The sequence below is a fragment of the Hyla sarda genome, chromosome 6, assembly GCF_029499605.1.
Source record: "Hyla sarda isolate aHylSar1 chromosome 6, aHylSar1.hap1, whole genome shotgun sequence".
Taxonomy (NCBI): Eukaryota; Metazoa; Chordata; class Amphibia; order Anura; family Hylidae; genus Hyla; species Hyla sarda.
The window spans coordinates 266,013,857-266,036,768 of NC_079194.1; the positions used below are offsets into that span (position 1 = coordinate 266,013,857).

General features: G+C 45.3%; 1 protein-coding gene across 11 annotated transcripts in view; it reads left to right on the forward strand.

The window, feature by feature from the left end:
- The window catches only part of MARK2 (microtubule affinity regulating kinase 2), a 729,699-nt gene that overhangs the window by 310,428 nt on the left and 396,359 nt on the right, over positions 1–22,912 (forward strand). For 10 of the 11 annotated variants that reach the window (XM_056527186.1, XM_056527185.1, XM_056527187.1 and 7 more), the window contains exon 2: positions 5,964–6,161. In XM_056527186.1, the coding sequence (XP_056383161.1) occupies positions 5,964–6,161 (198 nt within the window). Of the gene's footprint in view, positions 1–753; positions 813–5,963; positions 6,162–22,912 lie in introns of those variants that run through there. The other variant, XM_056527192.1, reaches the window with a different exon arrangement.

The window sequence follows — 22,912 nt, forward strand, 5'->3', positions numbered from 1 at the left end:
AGTTTTGTTCGAGACGAGATTCGTGTTGTTCCTACTTTTCAGCGGCTCTCGGCTTTGATGCTCTGTTGTGGGGTTTTTTTATGCCGAGATTGACATTGTTCCTCCGTTTCATCAGCTCTTTTCCCCTCATTGTCATTGCTTTGGATGTTTTTTGTCCAACTGATACTTTTTTCTGTGACATTGTTGAGTATATTGTGACTTCATCCAAACACCGTCTGTCTCACTCGCACAGCACGTACACCTCAAAATTTCAGCAAAATCGGTCTAGTAGTTGTTCTCTTTATATGACCGGTGTGACACCGGTCATATAAGAGAACAACTACTAGACCGATTTTGATGAAATTTTGAGGTGTACGTGCTGTGCGAGTGAAACAGACTGTGTTTGGGTGAAGTCACAATGTCACAGAAAAAAGTATCAGTTGGACAAAAAACATCCAAAGCGAGGGAAAAAAGAGCTGATGAAACGTGACGCCCCCTCAAACTTCACAGAAACAAAACAATCCTCAGACTATACCATAGCTTCCCTAAAAATTTGATCAAAATCGGTTGAGCTGTTTAGAAGCCCATAGGGAACATACATACATCCATTTTTATATAGACTCAAATCACTGACTTCCCCTGTAATTTTTGATGCTAATAGCCACCAATCACGGCTCAGCTTTGATTTCTTCACACTTCTGAGGTAAAATAAAAGCTGCATTGTGATTGGTTGCTATTTCTTAAACTGCTAAGGTAAAATAAAAGATGCACTGCCATTTCTTATACTGTTGAGGTAAAATGAAAGCTGTGCTGCCATTTCTTATACTGTTGAGGTAAAGTGAAAGCTGTGCTGCGATTGGTTGCCATTTTTTATACTGCTGAGGTAAAATGAAAGCTGTGTTGTGATTTGCTGCTAGTTGTTATACTGCTGTCTTAAATGAAAGCTGCACTGTGATTGGTTGCTATGGGCAACACAGAATTTCTTTTGGACAGCTTGACGAATTAGTTTCTTCTCCCAAATGAGTGGTGTCACGCACCCTCGTCTGATTACAACCAAACTTTACAGAAACAATCCCCTAAATATACTATAATTTCCCTGAAAATTTGATCAAAATCGGTTGAGCGATTTAGAAGTCTATAGGGAACATACATATATACAAGCCGACCCGAATATAAGCAGAGGTCCCTAATTTCACCCCAAAAAACCTTGGCTGACTCGAGTATAAGCCTAGGGTGGGAAATACATCATCCCCCCCTCCCCATCATCATCAACGCCCTCTGTCAACACCCCTGTCATCATCATCACCCCCTGTCAACCCCCCCATCATCATCCAGACCCACTGTAAACATCCACGCCTGTCAATATCCCCCCATCATCATCCATACCACGACCCCCTCCCCTCCTTCATCATACAGACCCCCCCCCCCCCCCTCTTGTTGTCTACTCGCCTCCCCAGCTCTCACGGTCCTGTTGCCTAGTAGCTGCAGGGACCGTCCACATATCGGTGGGGAGGGTTAGACGGTCCGGTCCATCCATCTTCACTGGGAGGCCCTCTTCTCCACTCTGGACTAGTGACACTGCATTGCCGACGCCGCGCAGGGACGCCTGTGCGCAGCAGACATCCGTGACGTCAGGGGAGTTCCTGCGCATGGACATCTGCTGCGCACTGACCTCCCTGCGCTGCAGCGTCACTAGTCCGTGGCCGGCCCGGAGTGGAGAAGAGGGCCTGCCCAGCCCCGCCCCCACTGGTATGCCTGAAGCTACTTTTTTTTTCACTCGAGTATAAGCCAAGGGGGGTGTTTTCAGGATGAAAAATGGTGCTGAAAAACTCAGCCTATACTCAAGTATGTATATGGTATATAGATTGCAAAGCTTCAGGGGTGCATCTTGCATGCCCTTTCCTGCTCTTAGCCCAGACACTGTGCTGCCTGCAGCCCCTCTGTCCGACTGCTGAGCTGTATACAGAGGTATATTATTGAGGAGGCTATTAGTGAAATAGGAGAGGGGCCTGCTGCCAATTCTACATTCTCCTGTATGCTGCAAAGACAATGCCGACCCTGTAGACAGACAGTGCAGGGGAATGGGCGGCCCTGCAGTGGGATGTAGAACCTGGAGCACAAGCCCCTTTACTTAGTGCACATTGTTCGGGCTCCTAACAGCAGTACTGCCTGTACCTACCTGATGGTGGCCCTGCTTTGCAGGGAAATACAGAGGAATCAGTCCATCTGGCCTTTGCTAGAAAGGCCCGATGAAAAGTTCTGTTACCACCAACCACCAATTAACTCCTTGGGGACAGAGGGCATATGCATACGCCCTCGCATCCCATCACTTAAAGGAGTACTCCGGAGCAAAAGTTTTTTGGACCATTTAAAAGATAATCTTAAATTAAATAGCATTGTTTATTACCTCTACTCAGTAATATGCACGCATCCTCCAGTTTCCGAAATCCGGAAGTACAGCCTTGGTTTCTCAATGATGAATTTCGTCCCCTATTCATTCTGCTTGCCGTGGCCATTTTGGTAACGAAACATAACCTTTGTAATCATCCTTCCCGCTCTCTGCTGGCCCCCCTAGCCTCCTGTGGGTCACACCCACAGTTTACATATTCATGGTATCGTCGTTTGCACAGCCGCGATTCGTTGGGCTGTGCAAACGCCCCTGGCCAATCACAGTTTTCCGTCCGTGCCTGCACACTCACTACAGAGCCGGGACCGGACATGTGACTTTAGTAGGCCAATTATATCCCTGTTAGTTACGCTGCTGTAACTAACAGGGATATTCTTGAATCCATTTAGTAAATACCTTTAGAGCTGTGTTTCCCAACCAATGTGCCTCCAGCTGTTGCCAAACTACAACATCCAGCATCCAGAGTTGTAGTGTTACAATAGCTATAGACAACATTGTTTTCTAGGGAAGGTTTGTGTTTTACCATACACTGTACATTCCAGCAGTGCTCTCTCCTATTGGACAGGAGAGAACATGTGGTGAGGATAGGAGGGGAGAACCACAAGGGAAGGAGCTGTGGGTGTCACTTTATTATAATTTCCTAGGGGGGAGGGCAGCAGCTTACAGGAAGCAGGGCACAGGGAGTTATGGGAAATGTAGTCTCTATGACATGGCTGCTTACTGCTTACTATTGTTAGAAAGGTCTTTCAAAGAGCTAGTTTTTTTTTAAAAGTACCAGCGTTGCAGATGTCCTCCGTATTTCCGGTCAACGCAGCTCGCCGGGCGGTGATCAGACCAGGATGACTGCTGATATCTATCAGCAGGCATCCCGTGGCAATGCCTAGGGGGGGTCCTGAGACCCCCCCCATGTCGGAAATCGCCGCAAATCGCCTGTCAATTTATAGACTGGCGATTTGCCTTGATCCGGCCCAATCGGATCACTGGTGACCCGATCGCCTGGAAAATAAGAATGATCGGAGCTGTTAGAGACAGCTCCGACCATCCTAAAGGATAGGAGCAAGGTGGCAGTGTTGCCCAGGGCCGGTCTTAGGGGTGTGCGAGCTGTGCGGCCGCACAGGGGGCCATAGCAACAGGGGCACCGGGCGGCCGACACAGCTCGCACTAGGAAAATGTAATTTGTATTGCCCGACGTGCAGTTCCTGTGTGAGGTGCCGGGCAGGTAACTTCTTCAGACATTCAGCGCCGCTTCAGCCGGTGTAATGAAGAAAACTGTTCCATTCCCCCTACCCTCCCACAACTGTGTCCTTATGTGGAGGGTCACATTCCGCTTCAGGGCACAGTTTTCTTCATTACACAGGGAGGTTTCACTTACCCCACCCTCCTCCGCGTCTCTGGTTGGCTGGCCGTCCCGAGTCTGAAGAGGGATGTCGCACATGTGCTCCGCAGACCCGAACAGGAGGACATCAGTGATGTCACTCGTCAGGCTGCTGTCGGAGAGAAGCGCAGGACATTTAAGTGTGTATATGTGTGTGTGCATGTGTGGGTGTCTGTGTGTGTGTGTGTGTGTGTGAGTCCGGGGGGGGGGGGGGGGGGGACCTGCTTCTACCTTATGTGGGGAACCTGCTACTACCTAATGTGGGGAACCTGCTACTACCTAATGTGGGGAACCTGCTACTACCTAATGTGGGGAACCTGCTACTACCTAATGTGGGGAACCTGCTACTACTACCTAATGTGGGGAACCTGCTACTACTACCTAATGTGGGGAACCTTCTACCTAATGTGGGGAACCTTCTCCTACCTAATGTGGGGAACCTTCTCCTACCTAATGTGGGGAACCTGCTTCTACCTAATATGGGGAACCTGCTTCTACCTAATGTGGGGAACCTACTACTACCACCTAATTTAGGGAACTATACTGCACCTAATGTGGGGGAACTATACTGCACCTAATGTGGGGGAACTATACTGCACCTAATGTGGAGAGCTTTACTGCACCTAATGTGGGGGAACTATACTGCATCTGATTAAGGGGGGCAGGGGACTGGTGAAGGGGTACATGGGACTGATTAAATATTAAAAAATATATATTTGTCACAAAGATTGTTTTCCTCTTTGTGTACGTTTATGGGGGGGGCGCCACAAGGCTAGCTTTCACAGGGCGACTCAATACCTAAGGCCAGCCCTGATGTTGCCACCCCCTCCTATCCCCTGCCATTGGTTGATCAGGCTGACGACCAATGGCAGTTGGGGGGGAGGGGCGGTTAGAGTTCATTTCCCCCGCTCTGCCCACCGATCAAAGTCAGGGCAGAGCGGGAGGGGAATATAGCCGAGGCATCGATGGCAGCAGGAGGAGTGCGGCGTGGAGAAGGCTGCAGTGAAGTTCCCGGTAAGTGATCTTCTCTGTGGCCTTCTAAAAGCTGCAAAGCTACAACTCCCAGCATGCCCAGACAGCCAAAGGCTGTCTAGGCATGCTGGGAGTTTGAGTTTTGCAACATCTGGAGGGTCACAGTTTGGAGATTACTGTGTAGTGGTCTCTAAACTGTGGTCCTCCAGATGTTGCAAAACTACAACTTCCAGCATGCACTGACTGTCTGGCCATGCTGGGAGTTGTAGTTTTGCAACATCTGAAGTGGCACAGTTTGGAGACCACTATACGGTGGTCTCCAAACTGTAGCCCTCCAGATGTTGCAAAAGTAAGATTCCCAGCATGCCCAGACAGTCAGTGCATGCTGGAAGTTGTAGTTTTGAAATTTCTGGCCCTTCATATGTTGCAGAACTACAACTCCCAGCATGCCTAGACATGCTTGGAGTTGTAGTTTAGTAACATCTGGAGGGCTACAGTTTGGAGACAACTACTTAGCGGTCTCCAAACTGTTCTTACCCAGCTGTTGCATAACTACAACTCCTAGCATGCCCAGACTGTCCAGCCATGCTGGGAGTTGTAGTTCTGCAACATCTGAGGGGCCAGATATTGCAGAACTACACGCCCAACATCACTGACTTTCTGGCCATGCTGGGTATTGTAGTTTTGCAACAGCTGTAGGCACACTGGTTGGGAAACACTGAGCTAGAGTCTGTTTCCTAACTCGGTGATTCCAACCCCTGTGCCTCCAGCTGTTGCAAAACTACAACTCCCAGAATGCACTGACAGACCGTACAAGCTGGGAGTAGTAGTTGTGCAAAAGCTGTAGGCACACTGGTTTGCAATCACTGAGCTAGAGTCTGTTTTCTAACTCAGTGGTTCCCCACCAGTGTGCCTACAGCTGTTGTAAAACTACAACCCCCAGTATGCATAGTCTCTGAAGTGGTGGAAAAGGTCCGGAATCTTCGGCGCGTACCGTGTAGAGATGACAGGAGCGTATGGTAAAAAGGTTTCTTTATTGCCCAATACACTTAAACGCGTTTCGAGGCTTCTTGCCTCTTTTTCAATAAGACCTAGGCTTCATAACATGGTGACGTGATCTACCAGGTAGAAAAATAGAAAATAGAAAAATATATGTCCATATGCACTGTATATGTGAAATTCTGATTGTCTTGGCTGGCAACTAAAACTTTTTTTCTTTTTAATTTTCAGCCTACTTTGGGTCAAAGCGACTCTAAGACAAGTAGTGGGGGTTGCAATAGCAAACCCAATATGCTGAGATGTCGCACTTCTATTCCAACCTCTGCAGATGAGCAGCCACATATTGGAAACTACCGACTTCTCAAAACCATTGGCAAGGGCAATTTTGCTAAGGTCAAGCTAGCTCGCCATGTTTTAACTGGAAAGGAGGTAAGCAAGTTATATGAGGGTTTGTTTTTTGCTTGATCAATTGTACTTTGTAATGACACCTGCAATTAAATGAAAACTGCTATTTTACAACTTTTGAGGGGTTTTACATAACTTTTCTATTATTGTACTGTTTTTTTTATTTTTAGTTTATTTTTTTTAAAGTCAAACTTTTTACACAAAGTGTGCATCCTGGTTCATTAAAGGAAAACTTTCAGCTTGCTCCCCCGGCACTAACCAGCGGTACTGGTTGGTAGTGCGGGGGACGCTGATCAGTTTGATGCTTACCATGCTCGGATCCACCGTGACGTTTGCCCGTTATCTTCTTTCTTCTTGATATGCAAATTATCTGCTAACTGTCACAGGCGGGGTTGCTGCCTTCATCTGGCACTGTGATGTAAACACCGCCCGGCCTGCAGCACCCCCCTGCTTATGACTATTCATGTTCTCCCTCATCATCTCCCTCTCCTCCCCGCTGATTTCAGGACTCCACTGCGCATGTGCTGGCTTCCTGTCTACACCTGGAAGCTGCTTTAGTGCAGTTGAGTCCTGAAATCAGCGGGGAGGAGAGGGAGATGATGAGGGAGAACATGAATATGCAAAAGCAGTGGGGGTGCTGCGGGCCAGGCGGTGGTTACATTACAGTGCCAGATGAAGGCAGTAGCCCCGCCCATGCCAGTTAGCAGCTAATTTGCACATCAAGAAGAAAGAAGATAACAGGAGATCGGCACAGCGGATCCGGGCATGGTATGCGTCAAATTGATCAACGTCCCCCGCACTACCAGCCAGTACCTCTGGTTAATGCGGGGGGTGAAAGCTGACAGTACCAGGGCACCAGGACGTACATTTATGTCTGATGTCCTAAAGGGGTTAAAATAAAAATAAAAATGTAATTTTAATATTCTACTTTGTGAAATCCTTATCAGATCTGTGCACAGAACACACTCATTGGTGGACATGTATGAAAGATTTTACCCCTGTTTTGTGTAAAAAAAATGTGTGCAAAATTTTGCGCAAGCTGTTTTTTTGTCTTTTTTTGTGTACATTCTGGTGGAGCATTTACTCCAGACGTGTAGATTTCGGTGTACCTTGGAGTGACATAGTACGCACAAATTTATTAACTGCGTACATTTCATTTACCCTCAGAAATCTTGCGCAATGACCATATTTTTAACACAAATATAAGCCATCTTGGACTTCATGTAACAAGATGCTCTAAATCATTGATTCCATTTTTCAAAGAGTGGAGGTATGAGGAGATTACTATGCTTCTGCCACCAGTCAGATTATCTCTGGGATACATAAAATCTTTTCGATGAACCTTTAAAAAAAAAAAAAAAAAAAAAAAAAATTTTTAGGCTAGAATTCCACTTAGGTTAGCCCCCCCCCCCCCCCCCCCCCAGCAAAAACGCCAGGGAAAACTGCCACAGATTTTTCCTGCATTTTGGCAGTTTTTCTGGCATTTTTTTCTGGCATTTTTGCTGGGGGAAGAAAAACCTCAGTGGAATTCTAGCCTAAACATTGTTTTATTTATTTATTTATTTTTTTAAAGGTACATCGAAAAGATTTAATGTATCCCAGAGATATATCCCTGGTGTGTGGAAACAGCCAGTTTTGTCCTCTGTGGCAGTTTTCTCACTGTCTTCAGGTACCACTCTGTGGGTCGGATGCTGAGCGCCCGGTCCACAGAGTGTTAGGAGATGAGGAGTGATGTACAGCATCACTACTCCCCTCCCCCGGCCATATAGTATACATGAGTGCATAGTGTACCCGTTTATACTATACAGGAGCCGGAAATCCTGTCACCAGACTGACAGGACTCCCTGCTCCTATAGCCCCTTTGGGCGGTATACTGTATATACAGCTATCTATAGATCGCTGTATATAGTGTATTAAGAACAGGAGGTCCACTTACCTTCCTCACTCCCTGTCCCCGCTGGGTCCGTGTAGCTCTGCCCCTATTGATGACATAATTAGGGGGCGGAGCTACATACGTGAATCAGGCTAGTAAGTCTGAAGCTCTGTTCACATTGTCCATTTTGTATACAGACCCTTCTAGCAGTGTCTACCCAGACAGGGAGACTCCAGCTGTTGCAAAATTACAACTCACCAGCAAGCCCAGACAGCCAAAGGCTTTCTGGGCATGCTGGGAGTTGTAGTGGGAGCTGTAGTTTGCACCAATTGGAGGCTCCCTGTTTAGGAAGACATTGCATTATGGGCGCTCTCCCCAGCGGAAAGTGCCAAAAATGTACTAACCAATTTTTTTGTGTTTTTTTTCTTCTCGTTTCAGATCTGTGTATGCAGAGGATTACAGCAGATTTGATGGATTACAGCGGATGAACTGGATTTTTTTCTTTTAATAAAATGGTTAACGCGGGCTGTGGGGGGGAGAATTTTTTAAGATAAAATAATTTTTCCAATGTGTTGTGTTTTTCTTTTTTTATTGAATTTTCAGGCTTAGTAGTGGAAGCCATCTTATTGACGGAATCCATTACTAAGCCAGGGCTTAGCGTTAGCCCCAAAAACAGCTAGCGCTTACCCCCAATTATTACCCCGGTACCCACTGCCAAAGGGGTGCCGGGAAGAGCCGGAAAGTACGGGAAACCCTATGTGTTTTTTGAAATTTTTTATAAATAAATAAATTTAAAAAAACGCATAGGGCTCCCCGTATTTTCATTCTCAGCACAATACCAACCAAGCAGCAACAGCCTGTAGTTACCAGGGTGGGTGAAGACCATTGTTACTGGCCCTCCCCAGCCTAAATAACGCCAGCCTGTTACCGCCTAGGCCCAGGAGCACCATTTTTGACACTCTGGGCCTGTTGGTACCGGCTATTCCTGGCACCCCTGTGGTGGTGGGTACCAGGGTAACAATTGGGGTTAGCGCTAGCTGTTTTGGGGGCTAATGCTAAACCCTGGCTTAGTAATGGATTCCGTCAATAAGACTGCTTCCAATACTAAGCCTGAAAATTCAATAAAAAAAAAAAACACAACACATTGGAAAAAAATTTATTTAAAAAATACTCCCCCCCCCCCACAGCCCTCGTTAACCATTTTATTAAAAGAAAAAAATCCAGTTCATCCACCTTAATCCATCAAATCCACCGTAATCCTCTGCATACAAGGATCTGAAACGAGAAGTAAAAAAAAAAACACAAAAAATTGTGTGGGAGAGCACCCATAATGCAATGTCTTTCCAAACAGGGAGTCTCCAGTTGGTGCAAAACTACAACTCCCAGCATGCCCAGACAGCCTTTGGCTGTCTGGGCATGCTGGGAGTGGTAGTTTAGCAACAGCTGGAGTCTCACTGTCTGTGTAGACACTGCCAGAAGGGTCTGTTCACATTATACAAAATGGACAATGTCAACAGAGCCTTAGACTAACCAGCCTGGCTCCCTTCTGAAGCTCTGCCCCTAATGACATCATCACTAGGGGCGGAGCCACACAGACCCTCCCGGTACTGGAGGAAGGAAGGGGATTTCTTCATATTCTGTATACACTATATACAGCTATCTATAGATAGCTGTATATATTGTATACCACCCAAAGGGTTAACCTACACTGTCCAGCAGTGTAAGTTAACTCCTTCCTTGCCTGGCTTGCGCATAGCGCACAGTTCAGCAAGGGGTTAAGTGAGCCAGCAATGTGTATACTGTATACACATTGCAGGCTCACTGTAAATTATTGCTGGGCAGTAGATATACGATGTATATCTACTGCTCAGCATCAGCTGTTCTCCTGACTCTGTAGCTGTGAGTACAGCTGATCCCGACATTCACATCAGGAGGATCGCAGCGGGTGTCAGGAGGAGTGACATCCACTGTGATCTGTCCCTTACTGCAGGTACTACTGCTCCCAACATGGAGTGCACACTTCTCCATGCTGGGACGTGTAGTACCTGCAGTCAGAAACAGATCACAGCGGCTGTCACTTCTCCTGACACCCGCTGTGATCCTCCTGTATAATGTATAGATGTGGGGGGCCGCTCTTCTATGGTCCCCTGCACTGCCGTATATACACCTATTCATATTTCCTGCAGAGAGCTGTGATTGGCTGGGACCATCTGGCCAATCACAGCTCTGCGGGAAATATGAATAGGTGTATATATACGACAGTGCAGGGGACCATAGAAGAGTGGACAGCTGCATCTATACATTATACAGGAGGATCTCAACGATACCGGGGGCGATCTGTCAATTAGTGCAGGTACTACTACTCCCATCATGGATCAGTGTGTTCCATGCTGTGAGTAGTAGTACTACCTTAAAAAATAAAATAAAAATAGTTAAAAACACACACACTACATTTATATTATTGTCGGCTAAATTTTTAGGTCCCTGCCCACACTCATAAATTGACCCCTGTTTAAAAATTTATAAAAATTTTGTTTTAAAAAGACACATTTCGTTAAATACAATTTTTTCCAACACTACTGTATCTTCTTTATAATTAGTTTTTTAATGATACCCTACGAAATGTTATTAAAAAAGGTATCTCCATCACTTTTTTGGTTCGCTAAAGTCCAAAAAAGAATAAAAACCGCTGGCAAAAATGCCAAAGTTAAAACCCACATAGCATTTTTCTTGGTGTTTTTGCTCTCCCATAGACTTGCCCTCCCATAGGGTGGAAAACTCCACAATTTCTGTGCAATAAACGCCTAACTAGGTTTTGTCGGGCGTTTTGGAAAGCCAGCCTCTGAGCCAAAAATTGCTGAAAAACGCCCAAAGGATTAAAAAAAAACGCCAAACTGAAAAACGCCAGGTGGATCGGACATTTTGCAGTTTACTTTTGACTTGCAGCTAACGCAGTGCGGGAAAATTGGCATTTTTTACAGCATTTTTGCACAAAAATCCTCAATGGAATTCCAGCCTTGTGGACACTTGTGATCCCCCTTCACCCGCAGTCTAACCCCATACACCGGGATAATACACCGGTTGTAGTGCGGGTGAAATACTTCCCATCACAGTTCATACTTCCAACTGTGTAAAATTCAAACTCCCCACTGTTCTTGATGAGAGCAGGAGATTGCACCTGTGTAGTGTTATCATGGTGACCGTACAGCTAAGACTATACCACTGTAATGTCCAGGGAGGGAGAAGGAGGTACAGCTGTTAGGTCTATGTATATGTGTGTGAGTGTGTGTATGTACAGAGTTGTGTGTTTATGTAGCAGTGCTGAGTGTGTGAATGTGTGTATATAGCAGAGCGGAGTGTGAGTGTAGCAGAGTTGAGTGTGTGTATGTAGCAGAGTTGAGTGTGTGATCAGGTGTATGTAGCAGAGTTTAGTGTGTGCGTGGTCATGCTTATACATGATCACACATTCAGCTCTGCTGCACACCCATGTCGCACACTGATTTCTGCTACCAGGGTGGCTCCAGCTTTTGCAAAACTGCAACTTCCAGCATGCCAAGTTTTGCAACACTTGGAGGCATTCTGGTTGGAAAACACTGATACAGAGGGAAGGGGACAGATTGTTCAGCAAAATTACATATTCTTTAAACCCAGACATTCTGGGGGAGATTCTCAAAAACTACTGTAATTTCTGTTCCAGCGATATTATTCAGACCTTTTTTTTTCTCCTAATTTTCAAAGGTCTCTTTTGCTGCTTTGAAAATATGTGAAAATTCATTTTTGTGCCACTTTTGTTTTTTGTTTTCTTTTGCACCAACATTTTTTTTTCTTTTGGCACCAAAATTGAGTTACATCTAAGAAAATTCTAGTGGAAACATCTCATGAAATATTCCATGGTTACTAGTGCCCAGACAAGTGATAACTGTATAAATAAATAAAAATAAAACATGTCTGAGCTTAAATGTGAGTGCAGGTGCAGTGACCAAGGAAAAAAATAAAAATATTTTTTTTTATAACATTTTTCAATAACAATAATTTCTTTTTTAAATAATTACTTACATAACATCTTTCCCCCTCCCCCCAAATATGAGGAAATAAACCCCAAAACAATAAAACTACAACCATTTCTGTGAAAATTTCATGTAAAGCAGACAAAATATACGCAGACACGCCCACTTATACAAAACTGATGTGAACAGTGTAAACCGCGGCACAAAGCTCTTTGAAAGTGTGGCCGATAGTTTTCGTGCCAAAATTGTTTTTTTTTTGTTTTTGTTTTTTTTTGGCTCAAAATTCTTTGAGAATTTCCCTTCTGTGTGCTTTATAAATATTTATGATTTTACTATTGTGCAGAGTTTTGTTGGGCGCACACTGCTGCTCGGGCTCATTTTTTGCGCCGTGGTCTGCAGTCTTTATTGATACCATTTTTGTTTTGATGGGACTTTTTGATTGCTTTATATTAATATTTTATGGTATATGAAGTGACCAAAAATGCACAATATTGGACTTTGGTATTTTTTACGTGTACGCCATCGACCGTTCACTTTAACTGTATTACATTATTTTATTTAAAAAATGGGAAATGGGAGGGTGATTCAAAATTTTTATAGGGGAGGGGCTTATTCACATTTATTAAATGGTTGCATATACAGTACTATAGCATTGATCAATGTATTGGTGCTCTGCTACTCCAGCCTGCATGGCAGGCTTGGAGCAATAGAGAATCTATCGGACAGCGAGAAGGGTAGTAAGTACCCTCCCGCTGTCCTCTCAGCTGAACGGGACATCACGATTTCAACATAGTTACATAGTTAGTATGGTTGAAAAAAGACATACGTCCATCAAGTCCAACCAGGGAGTTGAAGGGAAGGGTGTAAGGGGATAAGGGAAAGGGATGTAGTTTTATAATTCTGCATAAGCATTAATGTTATTTTGTTCCAGGAATGTATCTAACCCTGTTTTAAAGCTGTTAATTGTTCCTGCTGTGACCAGTTCCTGAGGTAGACCGTTCCATAAATTCACAGTCCTCACGGTAAAGAAGGCGTGTCGCCCCTTTAGACTAAACCTTTTCTTCTCCAGACGGAGGGAGTGCCCCCTCGTCCTTTGGGGGGGTTTAACCTGGAACAGTTTTTCTCCATATTTTTTGTATGGGCCATTTATATACTTATATATGTTTATCATATCCCCCTTAAACGTCTCTTCTCAATTGTAACTCCTTTAATCGCTCCTCATAGCTAAGATGTTCCATGCCCCATATTAGTTTAGTCGCGCGTCTCTGCACCCTTTCCAACTCCGCAGTGTCCCTTTTATGAACAGGCAACCAAAACTGAACAGCATATTCCAGGTGAGGCCGTACCAATTCTTTATAAAGGGGGAGTATTATGTCCCTGTCCCTCGAGTCCATGCCTCTTTTTATACATGACAATATCCTGCCGGCTTTGGAAGCAGCAGCCTGACATTGCATGCTATTCTGTAGTCCGTGATCTACAAGTACACCCAGATCCTTCTCTACCAGTGACTCTGCCAGTTTAATCCCCCCTAAGACATACGATGCATGCATGTTCTTAGTACCCAGATGCATAACTTTACATTTATCCACATTGAACCTCATTTGCCAAGTGGATGCCCAGACACTTAGTCTATCTAAGTCATCTTGTAAGTTATGCACATCCTCTATAGACTGTACCGTGCTACAAAGCTTGGTGTCATCTGCAAAGATAGAAACAGAGCTGTTAATACCATCCTCTATATCATTGATAAATAAATTAAACAGCAGCGGGCCCAGTACTGAACCTTGGGGTACACCACTAATAACCGGGGACCAATCAGAGTCCGAATCATTGACCACCACTCTCTGGGTACGATCCATGAGCCAGTGTTCAATCCAGTTACAAACTTAAGTTTCCAAGCCCAAGGACCTTAACTTACCTGTCAGATGTCTATGAGGGACAGTATCAAACGCTTTGGCAAAATCCAGAAACACTACATCCACAGCCATTCCTCTGTCAAGGCTTCTACTCACCTCTTCATAAAAGCAAATTAGATTGGTTTGACAACTTCTATCCTTAGTAAACCCATGCTGGCTATCACTTATAATACTATTATGCCCTATGTATTCCTGTATGTAATCCCTTATAAGTCCTTCAAACAATTTACCCACAATGCACGTTAGACTTACCGGTCTTTAATTGCCTGGCGAAGACCTAGAGCCCTTCTTGAAGATTGGTACCACATTCGCCTTGCGCCAGTCCCTTGGCACAATACCAGACACCAGAGAATCTCTAAATATCATGAACAAGGGTACAGATATTACTGAACTTACCTCTCTAAGAACTCTTGGGTGTAGTCCATCCGGCCCTGGAGATTTGCTCACATTTATTTTACTTAACTTACCTTGTACCATCTCTACATTAAGCCAGTTCAGTACATTATATGATGTGTTACCAGCACTGACCTGGCCAATGTCAGCTCCTCCTTCTTCCCTAGTGTATACAGAACTAAAGAACCCATTCATTAGCTCCGCCTTCTCTTGATCGCCCGTGACAACCTCCCCATTATCATTATTAAGGGGTCCTACATGCTCTGTCCTTGTTTTTTTTGTATTTATATATCTAAAAAAATATTTAGGATTAGTTTTGCTTTCTTTGGCCACCTGTCTCTCATTTTGAATTTTTGCTGTTTTTATTACATTTTTACAGATTTTATTAAGCTCCTTGTACTGTTTAAATGTTATAGCTGACCCATCAGATTTGAATTTTTTGAAGGCTATTTTTTTGTTGTTTATTGCTCTTTTAACCTCATTTGTCAGCCATGTAGGATTTAGTTTTAATCGTTTATATTTGTTCCCCTTTGGTATATATTTAGCTGTATAGTTATTTAGAGTTGATTTAAAGATGTCCCATTTACCTTCTGTATCAGTATTTGAGAACACCTCCCCCCAGTCTATGTCCTGTAGTGCAGCTCTCAGCCCAGGGAAATTTGCCTTTTTAAAGTTATATGTTTTTGCTTTCCCCCTCTGTCTTTGTTTTCTACATTTTAAGTCAAAAGTAACTATATTGTGGTCGCTATTACCAAAGTTTTCCCGCACAGTTACATTACCAATCAGCTCTGCGTTGTTGGAAATGATCAGATCCAACAAGGCAACACTTCTTGTTGGGTCCTCCACAAACTGGCCCATAAAATTTTCCTGCAATAAATTTAGGAATTTTCTCCCCTTTGTAGTTTTAGCCAGCCCCCGGCCCCAATCTATATCTGGATAGTTAAAATCTCCCATTATTACCACTGTACCTGCCCGGGCGGCCCTCTCTATTTGTTTATACAGCCGACCTTCTATGTCTTCAGTGATATTAGGGGGTCTGTAGATTACACCAAATATTATTTTTTCAGTATTTCCCTCCTTTTGTAATTCTACCCACAGTGATTCCACATCCTCAGAACCATCACACACTATGGCATCGTTCACACTGGCTTTCATACCACTTCTTACATACAGACAGACTCCACCACCTTTTCTGTTCATTCTATCCTTGCGAAACAACGTAAACCCCTGCAGATTGACAGCCCAGTCATGCGAGGAGTCCAGCCATGTCTCAGTGACCCCAACTTATATCAATATGTTCCTCCAGTATCAAGGCCTCAAGCTCCCCCATTTTATTTGCTAGGCTTCTGGCATTTGTGAACATACACTTTACATTTCCATTAAGTTTTACACATATAGTCTCACTAATGGGATTTACTGAGTTATTGGGGTTAATGTTATTATTTGAGTTATAAGGGCTAATTGTACTATTTGAGTTATTGGGTCTAACGTTATTATTTAAGTTATCGGGGCTAATGGGATTTTTTGCGTTATTGCGTCTAACGTTGTTATTTAAGTTATTGGGGCTAACGGTATTTTTTGAGTTAATGGGGCTTATTGTAGTTATTGAGTTATTGGGGCTAATGGAATTTTTTGAATTATTGGGATTACAATTTTTCGGGCTACATTTATTTTTACAGCTGGTTTGTAACAGCTGGTTTGTAACTCAGTCCCAATCAGCTCCGCTGAGCTGCCGATACACTTTTACTTTCATTATAGACGCTGCAATCTACTTTGATCACGGCGTCTAAAGGGTTAATGCCGGGCATCAACCCAATCGGCGGTGCCTGGCATTGACTCTGGGTCCTGGTTGCTGATAGCAGTCGGGACCCACAGGTTTGAAGTGTTATCCGCTTGTGAGAACGATTTAAACCCCGGTAACTTAACCCCTTAAGGACCCAGGACGTACTAGAACGTCCTGGCACCCTGGACTTTAAGGACCCAGGACGTACTAGTACGTCCTGGTGTTTCTTCGGTCTCTGCCGCGTCCCGGGCAGAGATCGGAAGCGGATGCCTGCTGAAATGCTTCAGCAGGCATCCAGGGCAAACGCCGAGGGGGGCCATGTAGGCCCTCCATGTCGGCGATCGCCGCAAATCGCTAGGGAAATCGCCCCTGCCATCTGCGGCGATACCGGGCTGATCGGGTCTCTGGGACCCGACCGCCCGGTAATTTTGCATGATCCCGGCTGTCACAGACAGCCAGGACCATGCTAAAGTATAGGAGCGAGATGGCAAGCCTGCCACCTCCTCCTATACCCTGTGATCCGTCGGTTAGTTAACCGACCAATCGCAGGGGGGGGGGGGGGCGGTTACTTCCTCCCGCCCTGCCCGGCCCCTGGATGTCCGGAGAGGACAGGAGGAAGAGTGGAGGACGCGGCGGGGGACGGGGGAGTGCTGGGGACCGACCTCGGTACTTACCTCATCCCTGACGACCCGGATCCCAGCGATGAAGACGGCGGCGGCGACAGGTGAGTGGATCTTCAGCCGCGGTTGGACCCTTTACAGCATTGCACGTCGCTGTAAAGCGACATGCATTGCTGTTATGGGACGCTGTAAACTACAACTCCCAGCGGGCGTCTGGGCATGCTGGAAGTTGCAGTTTTGCAACATCTGGAGGTCCACAGTTTGGAGACCACTGTGCCCTTCCAGATGTTGCAAAACTACACATCCTCACCATGCCCTTACTGTCCAGGCATGCTGGGAGTTGTAGTTCTGCAACATCTGAAGGGCCAGATGTTACAGAACTACAACTCCCAGCATGCCTGGACAGTTTTGGCATACTGGGAGTTGTAGTGTAGTTTTGCAACATCTGGAGGGCTACAGCTTGGACACCACTACACAGTGGTCCCCAAACTGTTCTCCTCCAGCTGTTGCGTAACCACTACTCCCAATATGCCCTTCGGCTGCCTGGGCATGCTGGGAGTTGTGGTTTTGCAACAACTGGAGGCACACTGGTTGGGAAACATTGTCTGTTTCCTAACTCAGTGTTTCCCAACCCGTGTGCCTCCAGCTGTTGCAAAACTATAACTACCAGCATGCACTGATAGACCGTGCATGCTGGGAGTTGTAGTTTTGCAACAGCTGGAGGTTCCCCCCCCCCCCCAGTGAATGTACAGGGTACATTCACATGGGCAGGGGGCTTACAGTGAGTATCAGGCTGCAAGTTTGCGATGCAGCAAATTTTGCGCGGCAGCTCAAACTCGCAGCGGGAAACTCGCTGTAATCCCCCCGCCCGTGTGACTGTACCCTAAAAACACTACACTACGCTACACTAACACAAAATAAAATAAGTAAAAAACACTACATATACACATACCCCTACACAGCCCCACACCCCAATAAAAATGAAAAACGTCTGGTACGCCACTGTTTCCAAAATGGAGCCTCCAGCTGTTGCAAAACAACAACTCCCAGTATTGCCGGACAGCCGTTGACTATCCAAGCTTTCTGGGAGTTTTGCAACAACTGTAGGCACCCTGTTTGGGAATCACTGGCGTAGAATACCCCTATGTCCACCCCTATTCAAATTCCTACTTCAGGCCTCAAATGCGCATGGCACTCTCACTTCGGAGCCCTGTCGTATTTCAAGGCAACAGTTTAGGGCCACATATGGGGTATTGCCGTACTCGGGAGAAATTGCCTAACAAATTTTGGGGGGCTTTTTCTCCTTTCACCCCTTATGAAAAGGGGAAGTTGGGGTCTACATCAGCATGTTAGTGTAAAAAAAAATTTTTTTTACACTAACATGCTGGTGTTGCCCTATACTTTTCATTTTGACAAGAGGTAAAAGGGAAAAAAGCCCCCCAAAATTTGTAATGCAGTTTCTCCTGACTACGGAGATACCCCATATGTCAGAGTAGTATCAGAAAGTGTTTGTGCAAGCACTTCGACTTCCCTCCAATAATTAGTGAGAAGTGGGCACTCCCATAATGTATGTAATAAGGTCCCCTTGACACCACATTTACGCCAGCATAGGGGAAATGATGGATATATGGAATGTAATCTAGCTCCTAAATAGTTTTTTTTGTGACATATTGTACTTTGTTAGTGGTAAAATTTCATCTATACTTGTATCATTTCTTGGTGAAAAATTCCAAAATTTGATGAACAAATAGAAAATTTAGCATTTTTCTAACTTTGAAGCTCTTTGCTTTTAAGGAAAATAGACATAGCATCATAAAGTTGGCATGTTTTTACTTTCGGAAGACATCAGAGGGCTTCAAAGTTCAGCAGCAATTTTCAAATTTTTCACAAATTTTTCATGGACCAGTTCAGGTTTGAAGTGGATTTGAAAGACTTTTTTATTAGAAGTACCCATAAATGACAAAACTGCACCCCTCAAAGAATTTAAAATGACATTCAGTAAGTGTGTTAATCCTTTAATTGTTTCACAGGAATAGCAGCACACTGAAAGAGAAAATTCAAAATCTTAATTTTTTACACTCGCATGTCCTTGTAGACCCAGTTTTTGAATTTGTACAAGGGGTAAAATGAGAAAAATCCTCTCAAAATTTGTAACCCAATTTCTCTCGAGTAAGGAAATACCTCATATGTGTATGTCAAGTGTTCGGCGGGCGCAGTAGAGGGCTCAGAAGGGAAGGAGCGACAATGGGATTTTGGAGAGTGAGTTTTTCTAAAGTGGTTTTTGGGGGGCATTTCACATTTAGGAAGCCTCTATGGTTCCAGAACAGCAGAAAACCCCCCACATGGCATACCTCCCAAGGCACGTAACAAGGGGTCCTGTGAGCCTTAACACCCCACAGGTGTTTGACGACTTTTCGTTAAAGGGGTACTCCGCCCCTGGCATCTTATCCCCTATCCAAAGGATAGGGGAAAACATGTTAGATCGCCGCGGTCCCACTGCTGGGGACCCCGGGGATCGCCGCTGCGGCACCCCGCCATCATTACTGCGCAGAGCGAGTTCGCTCTGTGCGTAATGACGGGCGATACAGGGGCCGGAGCAGCGTGTCGTCATGGCTCCGCCCCTCATGACATCACGGCCCGTCCCCTTAATGCAAGTCTATGGCAGGGAGCGTGACGACCGCCACGCCCCCTTCCCATAGACTTGTATTGACGGTGGCGGGCCGTGACGTCACGAGGGGCGGAGCCGTGACGTAACGATGCTCCGGCCCCTGTATTGCCCGTCATTACGTGCAGAGCAATCTCGCTCTGCGCAGTAATGATAGCGCAGTGGCGATCCCCGGGGTCCCCAGCAGCGGGACCCCGGCGATCTGACATCTTATCCCCTATCCTTTGGATAGGGGATAAGATGTCTAGGGGCGGAGTACCCCTTTAAGTCGGATGTGTAAGTCGGATGTGTAAGTGGACAAAAATTACATTTTTCATTTTCACGGACCACTGTTCCAAAAATCTGTCAGACACCTGTGGGGCGTAAATGCTCACTATACCCTTTATTACATTACATGAGGGGTGTAGTTTCCAAAATGGGGTCACGTGTGTGGGGGGGTCCATTGTTCTGGCACTATGGGGGCTTTGTAAACACACGTGGCCTTCAATTCTGGACAAATTTTCTCTTCAAAAGCACAATTGCGCTCCATCTCTTCTGAGCATTGTAGTGCGCCAACAGAGCACTTTACATCCACATATGGGGTATGTTCTTAATCAGATGAAATGGGGTTACAAGTTTTAGGGGGCTTTTTTCCTATTTTCCCTGTTGTGTGTTTTTCCTGAGCCTTGTTGTGCGTCCGCAGAACATTTTACGCCCACATATGGGGTATTTCCATATTCAGGAGAAATTGTATTACAAATGTTGGGGTTCTTTTTTTTCCTTTTACTACTTGTGAAAATTAAAAGTATGGGGCAACACCAGCATGCTAGTGTAAACATTTTTTTTTTTTACACTAACATGCTGGTGTAGACCCCATTTTTACCTTTTCATAAGGGGTAAAAGGAGAAAAAGCCCCCCAAAATTTGTAACGCAATTTCTCCCGAGTATGGAGATACCCCATATGTGGCCCTAAACTGTTTCCTTGAATTACGACAGGGCTCCAAAGCGAGAGCGCCATGCACATTTGAGGCCTAAATTGGGGATTTGAATCTGCCACAAAAATACCCCACGGCAGTGTTTCCAAAACAGGGTGTCTCCAGCTGTTGCAAAACTCCCAGCATGCCTGGACAGTCAATGGTTTTCCGGCAATACTGGGAGTTGTTGTTTTTCAACAGCTGGAGTCTCCGTTTTGGAAACAGTGCCGTACAAGATGTTTTTTTTTTTTATGGGGTGGGGGGGGGGACTGTGTAGGGGTATGTGTATATGTAGTGTTTTACTTTTTATTTTGTGTAGGTGTAGTGTAGTGTTTTTAGGATACATTCACACGGTTGGGTTTACAGTGAGTTTGAGCTGGGAGTTTGAGCTGCGATGGAAAATTTGCCGCATTTCAAACTTGCAGCAGAAAACTTGCTGTAAACCCACCCGTGTGAATGTACCCTGTACATTCACATGGGGGGGGGGGGGGGGGGCAAACCTCCAGCTGTTGCAAAACTACAACTCCCAGCATGCACTGACAGACCATACATGCTGGGAGTTGTAGTTATGCAACAGCTGGAGGCACATTGGTTGCGAAACACTTAGTGTTTGTTACTTAAATCAGTGTTTCGCAACCTAGCTGCCTCTAGCTGTTGCAAAACTACAACGCCCAGCATGTACAGTCTCTCAGTGCATGCTGGGAGTTGTATTTTTGCAACAGCTGGAGGCACACTGGTTGCTAAACACTGAGTTAGGTAACAAACTCTGTTTCACAACCAATGTGTCTCGAGCTGTTGCAAAACTGCAACAATCAGCATGCACTGACAGTCAAAGGGCATGCTACGAGTTCTTGGTTTGCAACAGCTGGAGGCACACTGCTACAACTTACAGCATACCTTTGGTAGTCTGTGCATGCTGGGAGTTGTAGTTATGCTACAGCTGAATGCACACTTTTTCATATAAAAAATGTGCCTCCAGCTGTTGCATAACTCCAACCCTCAACATTCACAGACTACCAAAGGGCATGCTGGGAGTTGTAGTTGGAACTCCTGCTGTTGCAAAACTACAACTCTCATCATGCCCTTTGGCTGTGCATGCTGCGAGTTGTTGCTAAGCAACAGTAGGAGGTGAACAGGCCTCACCTCCTGTTGTATCCTGCCGACGGGACCGCTGCCGCTGTATCCTGCCGCTGGGACCCCCGCCGGACCAGGGACAGGTAAGAGACCCCTGCCGGCGCTGGTCTCTGCTCCGATTGCCGTCCCGATCACCGCCCAGCAGGGTCGTGATTTGTCAGTCGTTCTGACCGATTAATCACGTGATCGTGAGGCGGCACCAGTGCCACTCCTGCTGGGTAAGCGTGCATGGAGCTGTCTCGAACAGCCCTGTTCACCCTTTTTTTCCGGGTTACCAGAGACCCAATTGACCCGGAATAGCACCAAATCGCCGGTCTGAATTGACCGGCAATTTGCCATAATCGCTGACCGGGGAGGGGGGGGGGGGGTGTCTCAGAAACCCCCCTGGGCAATTTGCAGGGATGGCTGCTAGAAGATATCAGCAGTCATCCCGTTCCCATCACCGTGTCCGGAGACGCGGTGATCCAGGAAAGTAAATGTACTTTGCTGTGCGCTAAGTGCTTCTTAGCAGCGCCATACATTTACGGCGCTCGTCCTTAAGGGGTTAATACTTATTTCACTATATATGTGTGTGTGTGTGAGAGAGAGATATTAGGAAAATTCACAGCACATAAAAGTTCTAGCAAACCAGCAGTGAAGCTTATTCCATCTGAAGTGGTGGTCACAGGATACGGTAGCTACATTTTAGCAGCCTTATGCTTCCTTTCTAAAGCGTGCAAATGTGACAAATGACTGACTATAAATAGGCAAACATACAGTACAAGTTCAATTAAACAATTATGTGCATAATCATATTCCTTTAGTAATTCATACATATACATCTCTTACATATAAAGTGCCTCATCTTATCATATACAAAATGCATTTCCCAAATAAAGTGCCTAAATACAGCATTATAGTGCAAATAGGTCCATAATTGATAAATTACTACTCCTAAATCCTCCGATACTATACCTACAGCATGAAAGATAACAATGGCGAACACTGGCGTTGGGGTAAGACAAGAGGTGTATGTGTGCATATTTCTTGCATAGACCAGAAATGCATTCCAGCCAATCAATAAAAAGCATAATCATCATCATGGTAGTTGGTGGAGGCATGTTCGCCCATACTCTGTACAGTAGAAAGATACAGTATCGACCATCTTTGCGCATTAATAGAAAGCGTCATCATCATGGTTACTGGTGGAGGCATGTTCGCCCATACACTGAAATACACAGTATTGACCATCTTTGCGAATGCGATGTACAATAAGAAGATACTGCTTTGGCCAGCTTACCTGAGGTAAGCATGCTCACATAATTGGAATTAGCTTCCCCATACAGAAAGGGCTGGTCCAATGTGTGTACAGTGGGGATCAAAAGTTTGGGCACCCCAGGTAAAAATTTGTATTAATGTGCATAAAGAAGCCAAGGAAAGATGGAAAAATAT